Here is a 14,470-nt window from a genome sequence, read left to right as displayed (position 1 = left end):
AGGTCATTGATGAAGCGGCTGAAGATGGTTGGGCCGAGGACACTAACCTGAGGAATTCCTGCAGTGATGTCCTGGAGCTGAGATGAATGAACCTCCAACAACCAAATCATCTTCCTTTGTGCTAGGTATGACTCTAACCAGTGGAGAGTTTTCCCCTGATTCCCATTGACTCCAGTTTTGCTAGGGCTCCTTGATTCCACACTCCATCAAATGCAGTCTTGATGTCAAGTGCAGTCACTCTCACCTCATCTCAGGAGTTCAGCTCTTTTGTCCATGTTTGAACCAACGCCATAATGAGGTCAGGAGCTGAGTGGCCTTGGCAGAACCCAAACTGGATATCAGTGAGTAGGTTGTTGCTAAGCAAGTGCTGCTTGTTAGCACTGTTGATGATCCCTTCCATTACTTTACTGATGATCGACAGTAGACTGATGGGGCTGTAATTGGCCGGGTTGAATTTGTCCTGCTTTTTGTGTACAGACATAACTGGGCAATTTTCCACATAGCCGGGTAGATGCCAGTGTTGTAGCTGTACTGGAATAGCTTGCCTGGGGGAGCGGCAAGTTCTGGAGCACAAGTCTTCAGTACTATTGTCAGAATGTTGTCAGGGCCTATAAGATTTGCAGTATCCAGTGCCTTCAGCTGTTCCTTGATATCACGTGGAGTGAATTGAATTGGCTGAAGGCTGGAATCTGTGATGCTGGGGACCTCTGGAGGAGGCCGAGATGGATCATCCACTCGGCACTTCTGGCTAAAGATTGTAGGAATTCTTCAGTCTTATCTTTTGCACTGATGTGCTGGGCTCCTCTATCATTGAGGATGGGGATATTTGTGGAGCCTCCTCCAGTGAGTTATTTAATTATCCACCACCATTCATGACTGGATATGGCAGGACTGCAGAGCTTAGATCTGATCCGTTGGTTGGGGGATCGCTTAACTCTAATCACTTGCTGCTTATGCTGTTTGGCACACAAATAGTCCTGTGTTATAGCTTCACCAGGTTGACACCTCATTTTTAGGTATGCCTGGTGCTGCTCCTGGCATGCCCTCCTGCACTCTTCATTGAACCAGGGTTGATCCCCTGGCTTGGTAGTAATGGTAGAGTGGGGGATATGCCGGGCTGGGAGGTTACAGATTGTGTTCGAGTACAATTCTGCTGTTGCTGATGGCCCACAGCGCCTCATGGATGCCCAGTCTGGAATTGCTGGATCTGTTTGAAATCTATCCCATTTAGCACAGGGTAGTGCCACACATGGTCCTGAATTTGAAGGCGGGACTTTGTCTCCACAATGATTGTGCAATGGTTACTCCTACCGATACTGTCATGGACAGATGCATCTGCAGTAGGCAGGTTGGTGAGGATGAGGTCAAGTATGTTTTTCGCTCTTGTTGGTTCCCTCACCACCTGCCGCAGACCCAGTCTAGCAGCTATGTCATTTAGGGCTCAGCCAACTCGGTCAGTAGTAGTGCTACCGAGCCACTCTTGGTAATGGACATTGAAGTCTCCCATCCAGAGTACATTCTGTGCCTTTGTCACCCTCAGTGCTTCCTCCAAGTGGCGTTCAACATGAAGGAGCACAGATTCATCAGCTGAGGGGGTAACGGTAGGTAGTAATCAGCAGGAGGTTTCCTTGCCCATGTTTGAGATTTCATGGGGTCCAGAGTCTATGTTGAGGGCTCCCAGGGCAACTCCCTCCTGACCGTATACTTCTGTGCTGCCACCTCTGCCTTGTGGGACAGGACATACCCAGGGATGGTGATGGTGGGGCCTAGGACATTATCTGTTGCTTGATTAGTCTGTGAGACAGTTCTCCTAATTTTGGTAGTAAGGAGGGATTTGCGGTGCCTAAGTCAATGCCAGGTGGTCCATCCAGTTTCATTCCTTTTTGAGGTTTGATACAACTGAATGGCTTGCTAGGCCATTTCAGAGGGCATTTTTAAGAGTCAAGCACATTGCTGTGTGTCTGGAGTCATCATTAAACTTTCAATGCCAGATTTTTTATTGAATTCAAATTCCACCATCTGCCATGGCAGGTTTTGAACTCAGGTCCCTAGAGCATTACCATGGGTCTCTGGATTACTGGTCCAGTGACAAAACCAGTACGTTATCACCTCCCCTCTACTTAGAAGGTTAAGGGGAGACTTTTTATAGAGGCCTGGTTCATTAATACATTTCTGAAGAGTTTTAATAATTTTGGATGTGGCTTAGATTTTACATATTTTGTATTTATTTCTATTCCCCTAATTTTCGTCCACAGATTTGTTTGCCTATGACAGGATAGGTTGTGCCCAGTACAGTTCTGAAGATAGGTAGACCTCGGACCTACTGAACAGGACAGGGCTGCTATTGGCAAGGAGGGAAAGGACCTGAGCATAGGATAGAGGAAGGTGGTCTTGCCCCAACCATCCCATGCTAACCGCCTGTGTCACCACCTACAGAGAGATGACTGAGGTCTGCCTGTGTCCACAGGCGGGACAGTCAGTAATCAGAGGACACAGATTTAAGATAATTTTAAAGATCTAGAGGAGACATGAGAATATTTTTACGCAGCATGTTTTAAAGGGAATTGGGTATATACTTCAAAAAGGAAAAAAATTGCAAAGCGATGAGGAAAGTGCAGGGGAGTGGGACTAATTAGATAATGATTTCAGGGCTGGCACAGGCACAATGGGTCGAATGTCCTCTTCTAGGCTGTATCACCGTTCTATCAGCACAATACTCTGAGTTTTGCAAATACATCGAGCTTGGTGGGTGGGTAGAGGTGGAGCAGGGGTGGTGGGGTGGGTGTGTCATACAGAGACTAGCTCAGCGTTTGTGGTGGAGCACAAATGGAACCATAAAGCATAACATACATGATGCACAAGTTGGTGCTGAGAAATGATCATGACAAAAGATAGCTCTGACCACCATCGCTTAGTTTTTCTGTACATCAGTGCGCTACTTTCTGCAAAGCTTGGCATATTTCAACAACATACGTCAAGTCTGTGGTTACCCTGACAGCCACCAGTGAAGTTTCTGGCACTCCAGAAGATGTCTGAAGGCCTTCATGAAGGAGATGGAACATTTCTATGATGTGTGGACAGCCAAGGCAGACCCCGACATCTCTGTGTAGGTGGTGACACAGGTGGTTGGCATGGGACAGCTGGGGCAAGACCACCTTCCTCTATCCTATGCTCAGGTCCTTTCCCTCCTTACCAATAGCAGCCCTGTCCTGTTCGTTAGGTCCAAGGCCTACCTATCTTCAGAACTGTACTGGGCACAAGCTATACTGCCGTAGGCAAAGCTGTGGATGAAAATTAGGGAAATAGAAATAAATACAAAATATGTGAAAATCTAAGTCACATCCAAACCCAGCAGCAAAATTATTGCCAGAATGAACCACTGCAGCAGAACAATATTCCACAGCACTTAATAGTACTTCCCATTAAGAATGGGATTTGTGAAATGAATGAAGTTGTTCCTGTGCAATTTTAACTTGGAAATATATCACCGTTCCTTCACTTTCACTGGGTCAAAATCCTGGAACTCCCTCCCTAACAGCACTGTGGGTGTACCTACACCACATGGACTGCAGCGGTTCACGAAGGCAGCTCAACACCACATTTTAAAGGGTAATTAGGGATGGGCACTAAATGTTGGCCCAACCAGCGAGGCCTGCATCCCATAAATGAATTTTTTTTAAATCATCAAACCCAGTGTATATCCAGATCTGAAGATGTGAAAATAGGGTCACCTTGGATCAGCATAGTGCTTAAAGTCTTAAAATTGTACAAAAAGTGCTCAAAGGCAGTGCCTGACCAGAAAATAGTGCCAATGCGCACCAGGTTAGAAGTCAGTTTCCTCAATTATACAGCTCGTGCTTGGCACCAGCATGACATAAACCACATCGGGGGGAAAAGGGGTATAAAGTTCAATTGGATGTCCCATATTAATTATTCAATATGATTTATAAGTGTGTTGTAAATGGCAGAATTCTGACGCTCCCCTTAGAGAAAAAAACAATGCATCACATTCATCCAAAATTCTGTTTCAGAAAGTGATGGAAAAGCTGCTGGTTTGTAGAAACCAGGGAAAAAACCTTCAATGTGTTGAAGCCAATTAAGATCTGCACACACAAATTACCCTAGACTACATCGCACTGCTTTCTATTCTGTGCTGCTCAGATATAGCGATTGAAAAAGGCTTGCATTTATGTGGCAAAGTCCTGAAGTACTTTATAGCCAATGAAGTACTTTTGAAATATAGCCACTGCTGTAATACAGGAAACAGTGCAACCAATTTGTGCACAGTAAGCTCCCTCAAACAGCAATATGATAATGACCTGATAATTTGTTTTCAGCATGGTGATTGCGTAAATATGGGCCAGGTCATCGGAGAGAACTCAGCAGCTCTCCTCTGAAACACTGCTACAGGATCTTTTACGTCCAGCTGATAAAGCAGATGGTTTAACATTTCATCTGAAAGATGGCCCCTCCAACAGTGCAGAATACCCTCCATACTGCACCAGTGTGTCAGCCTAAATTATGTGCTCAAGTCTCTGGAGTCGGACTTGAAGACACTACATTTTGACAGGCAAATGATCATAATTCATTGACCCTCAAACAAAAAGAGATTGTCACATCCATATGTCCATTAATGGCGTACATTTACAGGTGATGGAAGTGTTCCATTGCTGCTGTTCCTTGCTCTTATGTGACCAGAATTGATTTTTCATGACATCAGTTTCTCAAAACAGAGACTCTGAAGGCAGTACAAAGAGAAAAAAAGGAAGATTCCACAACAAAACATTTATTGAGCACAGTATCTTGTGGTCACGTACATAATCAATAGTACAACTTGCACAACAAAATTATACTATTAAGTAGAGTGTGAAATATTTTTGTCATACAATTATAAAGCAGACACTGCCTGCACAATGATTTGTTAGATATGAGCGCAGATCTCAGACAACAGTCCCTCTAAGTTTTATTTGTTGTGCGTGGCCTGTTTATTTCAAAGTATGGTACCTATAAATTTTTGGGTGGAGCATGGTATCTTAAAGGGGGCGGTTTGTAAGTGGTCTGCGCATTACCTTTATGATTGTCTTGTGGCCAAAAGAACAATGGTCCCAGATGGTAAAGAAAGTCAGAAGAAAGAACTTGCGTTCATATAGCACCCTCAGGATGGCTCAAAATGCTTCAGTCAGTGAAGTACTTTTTTAAGTGTGGTCACTTGTGAAAGCTGAGAAACGAGCAGTCATTTTGAACACAGCAAGATCCCAGAAACAGCAGTGCGATAAATGACTGCACTATCAGTTTTAGAGATGTTGATTGAGGGATTCCTGTTGGCCAGGCCACCTCTGCTTTTCTTCAAAATAATACCTTGAGATCTGGCTCATCTGGCTCAGAGGGAAGACAGGGCCTCAGCTTAGCATTTCACCTGAAAGACCTCACCCCTAACAGTGCAGCATTCCCTCTGTAACTCCAATTCTGGTGGTCACGTATCCGTATCACAAAAGTTTAGACATTGGCAGCTGAACCTTGCAATTCCTGTCTACCTGTACATATATATATAAATACTTATTTCCAGTGGGTAGTGAATAACTCTGTGATCTCCTTGGTAAAATAAAAGCTCACTGGTCACATGACAGTGTATTCCATCAATATTTCAGTCCTGAAAGATTGGAATGTTCTTCGGAGAAGAGAGGACAACAGCATCCCCCACACCATCTAAGCTAAAGGTATAAAAATTATGGTTGCACCAAGTGTAATGGTTACAAAAATGGACTAGTAATCCAGAGAATATGAATTCAAATCCCATTGCAGAACTGGTGAAACTGAATTCAATAAAATCTGCAGGCTGGCAGTGAGAAAGAACAAACCAAGGCAAGATGGAGCTGGGTTGCTGTATGAGCCCAACTGACTCATGCATATCGTTCAGGGAAGGGAAGCTAGAGGAGGTTGGGATGTGTTGGTAATGTCACTGGGCCAGTAATCCAGAGGCTCAGGTTCTGTTGGCACAGGTTCAAATCCCACCATGACAACTGGTGGAATTTAAATTTAATGAATTAATAAAATCTGGAATTAAAATTTAGGGCATAATCTGCTGCCCTCTCGAGTGGCGTGTTTGAAGGTGGCGAGGGCATTTAATTGGGCAGAAGGGTGGCAAGTGAGCTCCATGCCATCTTCCCATCTCCACCCTGATTAAGTCCGGGAATGGGAACCCCGCTGCCAATTCAGGCTCTTAAGTGGACAGTTAATGACCACTTAAGGGTCTCATCCCACTGCCACTGGTATTAACTCAGCTACGGACAGGCCTGTCACCATGCAGCATACACAACAGGTAAACCTCTGCAGGCTACTTATCTCCCAGGGCATGGTCCCTCATTCAAAAGCACTCAGTGCCTGATTGAGGGACCCAGCATCGGGAAGTGGGGGGGGCCCACTGAGAGCCACCACCCTCCACTTGCCGTCAACCCACCCCCATTGCTAGTGAAACCCCTCCTGCCATCATTAATCTGTGGCTTGGGTCGCTCCTCAACTCTGAGCCTCGGGTGGATGTCGGTCCGGCAGCACCCACCCACCTTCCTACAGATGCTGCTGGTCAATATGCAGGACCTCCACCCTCAGGGTACTGATCCTGGGGAAAGGCCTGCCAGTGGCCTCTGAACTGCCTCACTGGCTCGAGGTCAGCGGGCCTTCCCCAAAAGAGGTGACATATGGGTCACTCACTGGCTCTCCAGCAGGCAGGCAAGACCACGTCACCTCCACCAGATTCCACCTCCGGTCTCAATAATGCTTGCCAGGTCAACTGTCATTAAAAACCCATCTGGTTCGCTAGTTTCTTGTAGGGAAGGAAATCTGCCATCCTTACCTGGCCTGGCCTACATGTGACTGTAGCAGTTCACAAAAGTGGCTCACTGCCACATTCAGAAGGGCAATTAAGGATGGGCATGGGATTGGCAACAAATATTGTCCTGGCCAGCAACACCTACACCCTAGAAAGAATGTTAAAAGAACAGGAGGGGGCCATTCAGTCCCTCAAGCCTGTTCTGTCATTTAGTTAGATCATGGGATCAGTTAGATCTGTACTTCCATTTATTCTTAATTTATATGTCTTGATTCCATTTCCCTTAATAACCTTAGCTAATAAAAATCTATTGACCTGCCACCCTGATGCAACTGAGCCAACATGTGACTCCAATCCCATAAAATGTGGCTGCCTCTCAAAACTTACAATCCTTTCAGGGTAACAAAGAGTATGTAATAAATAAATTGCTGAGTGTCACCTACACTCTGAGAAGATATGGAGGAAATAATTTATTTATCACCTTTTAAAACTCAATTACACAGTACATATTATACCTATATATAGTAATAAGGTATCAGGGATACATTAAAGGCTGTTTATAAATGATCAAAGGTTCACATGCTGACATCTGAACCTCTGAAGTTGGCTTACAGCCTTGCAATTCACATGTAGGGATCTTTATTTGGCATTTTCAACTCTTACAACGTCTCATTTTGGATCACTGCTTGTGTGTCACTATCACTGATACAATATGATTCAAAGGCATTTAGGATTCTATGAGCATAAAATATAATGTGATGTTGACCCCGATTCCAGACATTAATCTATTTTCGTTTGGTTGGGAAAATTATCTCCCATTTTGTACGGTTCACTAGCCTAACAGCAGCTCATCAACGATGGCTCATGTACAAATTCCTCTTTGCTCAGTCACTGACTGCATGCGAAACACACAGAATCACCAGGCCCTGATGTCCTGGCCGTAGGGTATTCTAGTTGTATGTCAAAGACGATGAAATGTCTGTAATTTATAAGTCAATATCACACAGAGTTGCTACAAAAAAACCAGAGAGAACTGTGAATAGGACAGTGCTGACGTTCACTGACAAAATTGAATGAGAACCTGTGAGGGGGCAGTTTGTACCAGTGGCTCTGCCAGTTTGGCATGGGTCCCCTGTTGAGCAGAAGGTAGTACAGTACATACGGTTACAATTCACGTTTATATTGCAAAATGTTTTGTGCTTTATTTGGGTGCAGGCAGCAGTCACGAACCATCGTCAGATGTTCACAGTCACTAGACTGCAGTTTGTGCTATTTTGACATTCAGCCCAACTTCTGTTGCTTAGCTCTTCATTCGGTCTGCTTTCAATGGTGCTCCAACTTTCAGACCACCAGGTAGGTCCAGTCAGTCACCACTCTCCCGTACTGTCAAAGATATTTGAATCCTATTAGCATGCTGTGGGACTCAAACTGCACACACGTGTATCAAGTTCATGTGTTGCCAAAAGAAGGGAACACATTACAATTATCCACACAGTGTCTCTCCATGATTCTTTTATGTGTTACAAGCATTTACTTTTCTATCTTGCAGTAACAGCCTTAAATTACCTCTCTCTAGCTTTTAAATGTTGTTTTCCAAAGTGTACATTATCTCTTGCAACTCAATTGTAAGCACATGGCTGGTCTTGTACAATAGTTATCACCTAATCCAGACCAGCATTTAGTGCAGTGGGAGTCTATACTCATTGGAGTTTAGAAGAACGAGAGGTGATCTTATTGAAACATAAGATTCTGAGGGAGTTTGACAGGGTAGATGCTGAGAGGATGTTACCCCTCATGGGAAAATCTAGAAACAGGGGTTCTAAGCTCATCCTCATGTAGCCAATAGTTAATTCTCCTTGGAGTTTCACTCAGTACTTTAGCAGAGAGGTCAGTGACTAGGGAAAATGATTGGTCAAATGTTTAGAAGGGCGATGAGAAAAATATTTTTCATGCAGAGGGTTGTGGGGATATGGAACTCACTGTCTGAAAGGGTAGTAGAGGCAGAAACTCTCCATTCATTTAAAGGTGTCTGGATATGGACCTCAAGTGCTGTAACCTGCAGGTCTATGGACCAAATGCTGGAAAGTGTGATTATAAACTGGGTGGCTCATTTTTTAGCAGGCACTGGCATGACTGGCCAAGTGGCCTCTTTCTGTGCCATAAACTCAGTGACTTTATGATTCTCAAAGCTTCAGAATAAAGGGTCTCCCATTTAATGAGGATGAGGAGGAATTTCTTCTCTCAGAGGGTCATTAATCCTCGGAATTCCCAAACCCGGAGAGCAGTGGAGGCTTGGGCATTGGATATATTCAAGGCTGAGTTAGACAGATTTTGATCTACAAGGGGGTTTGAGGGTTATGGTGAGCAGACAGGAAAGTAGAGCTGAAGCCATGATGATGTCAGCCATGATCTTATGGAATGGCAGAACCAGTTCAAGCGGTCAAACGACCTACTTCTGCTCCTATTTCTTATGGAGTGTTGCACGATTGGAGATGCTGTCTTTTGGATGGGATATTAAACTGTGTTTGACCACCGTTTGTCTGTTAATTCACATGTACCCTAAGTTGATTCTGAACTTTAGAGTGTAAAATATAACTTGTAAATTGTTTTATCTTTCTGAACATGTATAGTTAATTTTATTTTTGTTTGTTCAAAACCCAGGGAATCTTGGGGCTTTATTCCAAAAGCCGGTGTCTGAAATCTCAACTTTTGACTACTTTAAACAAAATGTTACTGGCCCCTAACCGGACCTCCCTCCAAGTCCTGGGGCCTGGCCCAAGGATGGTAACATAAAGACATTAACATTTAAAATCCCAAGGCACTTCTCAAAGAAGAGCTGGAGAATTCTTCCAGTATCACGGTCAATGTTTATCACTGAACCAACAACACTTAAAATAGTCATTTATGTCTTCACTGTTTGTGGGAACTTGCTGCGTGAATACTATCTGCTGTACTTCCTACATTACAACAGTGACTACATGACAAGAAGTACCGCATTGGCTGTATTTTGGGAAGTCTTGGGATATTATATTTAAATATAATTAGAAGTAATTTATAATCCACTAAAATGTACTGTTATAGCGACATGCTGACTCCAGTGCAGACCTCCAGACACTGATCTGATCTGGGATTAGGGTGTGACTTCTAACGGGAAACAATTTTCTTCAAGTTGTTCCTTGCCAGCATGGGAAATAATCCTGTTTTCCCATTCATCCCTCCTCTAGACCCATCTTTAGTTTCTTTCCTTATCCCATTACCATCACCCTTTTGCCTTGCACCATCACCCTTTTGGTTATCTAACCTCTGCTGCCTTCTGCCCAATCACGGATCTTCCCTTTTGTCCCTTCCCCCAGCCCACACCCACTTTTCCTGTCTCTGCACTTGCTGAAACCCTGTTCCATCTCTAGCCTTTTTCAGTTCTGATCAAGGTTGTAGACTTTGCTCTGTTAGCTCTGTTTCTTTCTCCACAGATACTGCCTGACCTGCCAAGGATTTCCAGCACATTCTGTTTTTATTACATGGAGTGCTTGGATTTATTAATAGAGGAAGTCAATAGAAAAACAAAGGAGTTATGCTAAACCTTTATAAAACACAGGTAAGGCTTCAGCTGGAGCACTGCATTCAATTCTGGGAACCACATGTTCATGCAGAGGGTGAAGAAGAGATTTAGTAGAATGGTATCAGGGACGAGAAACATCAGTTGTGTGGAGGGACTGCAAAAGCTGTGTTGTGCTTTTTAGAGCGGAGAAGATTAAGTGAAGATTTGAAAGAGGTGTTCAAAATTATGAAAGATTTTGATCGAGAAAATAAAAGGAGGAACAGTTTTCAGTGGCAGAAAGGTTGGTAACCGGAGGGCACAGACTAAATTGATTGGCAAAAGAACCCTGAGGTGGCAAAAGAAAATATTTTTTTTTAACAGAGTGAGTTACTGTGATCTGAAATGCACTGTCTGAAAGGCTGGTGGGAGCTTTCAATACAAAAAGGAATTGGAGAAATACTAGAAGGGAAAAAATTCGGCAGAGCAATGGGAAAAGAGTTTGGTGGGGTATGGGGCACATGTGGGATTAGTTGGATAGCCCTTTCAAATAGCCAGCATGGGAATGCTGGGTCAAATGGCCTCCTATACTATATCATTCTATCATTAATCTGTGCTTTCTCAAGTACCTGATACAGTACCTTGCAGTAATAGAAATCATCGGGCAGCTACATTAAGTCCAATTTCCAGTTACACTCCTCTTATTCAGTGATCCTGTGATGTTTCATTGTTAAACCACTGGTATTAGTCACAGCCATTGCGTAACCTGGGAAGTGCCCTACACACTCACCTGCATGGCAGTCAGGCTTTCAAGGATCCGTGAAGCCAATTTTGGTCCATTTTCCATGGTTGGAATATGCAGATTCTGGAAAAAGAGGAAGAAAACAAACTGTAAAACTGTAACACTGTCCCTGCCACTGACACCATCTGTGCTTATCCTAGACAGCCATCCATATCAGACACACAACCTGAAACACTGTCATCAGCACAGGTGTCAGTTACAAAGGTGCTGGTTAAACCATATTAAGCATGCCGGCTGTTTGAGGTTCAGCATTTACCGGTTTAGAAGCTCTACTGATTTCAGGCAAAGTCAGGTTTTCTAGGAGCTTTGATCATCTGTTAGCAACTACACAAAGTGGAGAATGCAGGAAATCTTCCAGTGTTATTTCACTGCTACAACCTCTTGTGGGGTTTTACCGTCCACCATATATTGCAGGCACATAATGTTAGCACAAACACTCCCGCTGCGCAAGGAGGTGCAACCGTAGCTAAAAGAACCTTTCTGAGCTCGGGGCCTGCATTGTGTTTCTGGATAGTCTAGAGGTCTGGGTCACCGTGGGGGCTGTAAAGCAATCAGCAGCTTCCTTTCACGTTCCTTGGAAAGCAGCAACGTACAGACTTTAAGGGGGTGAATGTAAATGGGGGGGGGGAGGGGGAAGAGGTACTTGCAATCGCCTGCATCAGAGCAGACACAGAAAGCTGCTCCAGGCCATTTGTCAATATTATAATAGACAGACGGTCAGGGCATAGGGAAATGCTAATAGACACTCAGACCTTATCGAATCTTGGCAATGAAGTTGATCAGATGGATGCAGAGGTCACAGGGGGTGCAAAAGGGGAAAAACTTCTAACACTTCAGGGAAAAAAACAATTCCTGGGTTTGTTGCTGGAGCGGGGTGGGGAGGGGGGGTGGGGGTGTGATCGTGACAAATCTGCAACAGCTAACTAAACAAAATGTAAAAGGTATCGCTTTTACATCCATCATAGGGATTGAGTAAGAGAGCAATGCCGCCACTATGTGACCAAGTGCTGCTGCCATTTTGAGCAGTGCTGTGCCCGAGAGATGCTATGGGGCAACCCGATGGTACAGAAGCCTCTTCCACCACAGCGTCTCTGGAAGTGGGAGATGCTGGGTGGAATTGTCCGTCTCCGCGTGGTCAGTTTCACGATTCCCTATCCGTCCATTCTAACGGATGGAACGTCGCAAGCTGCCAAGCAACAGAAAATTGCTGCTGGTGTTCCGGCATTTTACAGTTTTGGCAGGAGATGAGTTTGCAGCACAACCAGCCGGGAACAGATAATTCCAGGCCTTAACTCCGCGTGGGATGAGATTTATAAAATAATCTCAGGCAAAGCGAGAGCCCCTCATCGCCCGTTTTCATCAAATAGCAAGGCCTGGGTAGGCCAAGAACGGATATGGAGAGCTCAAGGGGAAAACCAGCATTTACATTGTGCTCAGACAGAGCAATAATACGAAACATAATTTTTATTATATAGAACTTAAAGCACAGAAAAAGGCCATTATGTCCAATTGGTATATGTTGGTGTTTGTGCCTCACACATGCTACCTCCCGCTCTAATTACCTTTTTCCACTCTTATCCCATAACCCTCTCTTCTCTCTCATGTAGCCATAAAACCCCTCCTTAAATGCAGCAAGCCGATCTACTTCAGTCACTTCGTATAGCATCTTTGGCCTCACGCAAGCAATGTCTTGATTTTAAAATCCTCATCTTTGTTTACAAACCCCTCCATGGCCTCACCCCTCCCTATCTCTGTTATCTCCTCCAGCCCCACAACCCCCAAGATATCTGCACTCCTCTAATTCTGCCTTCTTGTACATTCCCAATTATAATCGCTTCATCACTGTTGGCCATGCGTTAAGTCACCTAGGCCCTCAGCTCTGGAATTCCCTCTCTACACCTCTCCTCCTGGCTTTCTTCCTTTAAGATACTTCTTAAAACCTACCTCCTTGACCAAGCTTTTGGTCATTTGACCTAATTTCTCCTTATATGGCTCAATATCATATTTGTCAGGTTTGTATTGCTCTGTTAAAAAAAACTTTAATCACTTGGTTAAAGCAACAGGCAAATATTGACCTGAGTGTCTTGATGGTACCTTTATCAGCCACTTGGTAACCTGCAGAATATTTAAAACCACTCCTTTTAATACCTACCTCTTTTCACAAGGCTTTGGTCACATATGCTAATATCTCTTTATGTGATTTGGTGTTAATTTTTGCTTTATAATGTTCCTATGAAGTGTTAATGGTTGGTTGTACTATAATGTGAAACAAAGAATATGAAAAAAATATATAATTTTGTATATTTTTGATTAAGCTTTTTTTGGAAAGAATGTTCCTGTTGTTTTCAAAAATTTTAAATTAAAGAAAAGAAGGGAATCTATCAATGTCTTATCAATTACATTATTAAGGTTTGTTAATGTCATTGATAAGGTTAAGAGAAACAGTTGATGGGTATTAATTGCCTGAGCACATATAGATAGGGGATAGCCGGGACACTGGGTTGAGCGGAAGGAGAGCTGTGAGACGGAACAAGTCAATAAACTGTCTCAATAAAGAAAAGTTCTGTGTCTTGGTTTCAGCTTCAGGCTTGGAACCTGTTAAAAATAAGTCCCAAGGTGCTCCAGGTTAAGTTAAAGGGGCTTTGTAAATAAAAGTATCTCTGTAATTATTTTTAAATTTATTCCATTGGGATCAGCACTTTCTAGGCATCATTCCACATTTATTTATCTTATCTGCTCTGGTTCATTTTCTGATACCAGGTCTAGTGGTGCTTCCTCTCTTGTTAGATTCTTTCCATATTGGATCAGAAAGAAGTTTTGTACACATTATAAACTCTCCGTCCCCCAGCTCTCCCTCACACTGCCTCTTACTACCAGGTTATTTGGGGGTAGGTGATGATGCCCAAGCTGTGCTTTAAATGGTGCGGTTAGTAAACCTCTCAACCTTGAGCTTAAGGCATCTCATAATTTTGCATACTTTGTTTTGCTTTCTCACCTCGCCCTTGTACAAGATCCGTTCTATTGGGCACACGACACAAGCAGTTCCTGAGCCAAACATCTCCTTGACCCGGTTTTTCCTGATTGCATTAAGAAGCTCGTTCATCCCGACAGAACGCTCTTCAACCTTGAATTCATTCTTTTTTCCAAAACGAAAGAAACACAAAAGCAATCAGGTCCCATTCACCCATTTTCACATTATTAAGGTTATTTACTAAATATTTTTTTCTACTCACTAATGCAACACTGGTAGTTTGAAGCACATTGACAAGTCTGAATGGTTGTAACGAGGTACACAAAATGCATTTTT

The 14,470-nt window shown here is 43.5% G+C and overlaps 1 protein-coding gene across 1 annotated transcript in view; it reads right to left on the bottom strand.

Moving 5' to 3' along the window:
* Nucleotides 1–4,770: 4,770 nt before the first annotated feature.
* The window catches only part of bcat1 (branched chain amino-acid transaminase 1, cytosolic), a 73,910-nt gene continuing 64,210 nt past the window's right edge, over nt 4,771–14,470 (bottom strand). Inside the window, exons 9-11 of the mRNA XM_041203515.1 lie at nt 14,159–14,299; nt 11,152–11,226; nt 4,771–8,209 (exon numbers count right to left, since the gene is read on the bottom strand). Coding sequence (XP_041059449.1) covers nt 8,168–8,209; nt 11,152–11,226; nt 14,159–14,299 — 258 coding nt within the window. The 3' untranslated portion in view covers nt 4,771–8,167. The remainder of the gene's footprint in view (nt 8,210–11,151; nt 11,227–14,158; nt 14,300–14,470) is intronic.

This window comes from Carcharodon carcharias, chromosome 13, assembly GCF_017639515.1.
Source record: "Carcharodon carcharias isolate sCarCar2 chromosome 13, sCarCar2.pri, whole genome shotgun sequence".
In the NCBI taxonomy this organism is placed as follows: Eukaryota; Metazoa; Chordata; class Chondrichthyes; order Lamniformes; family Lamnidae; genus Carcharodon; species Carcharodon carcharias.
Note: the sequence above shows the minus strand (reverse complement) of the source record. Positions and strands in the feature narration are given on the sequence as shown.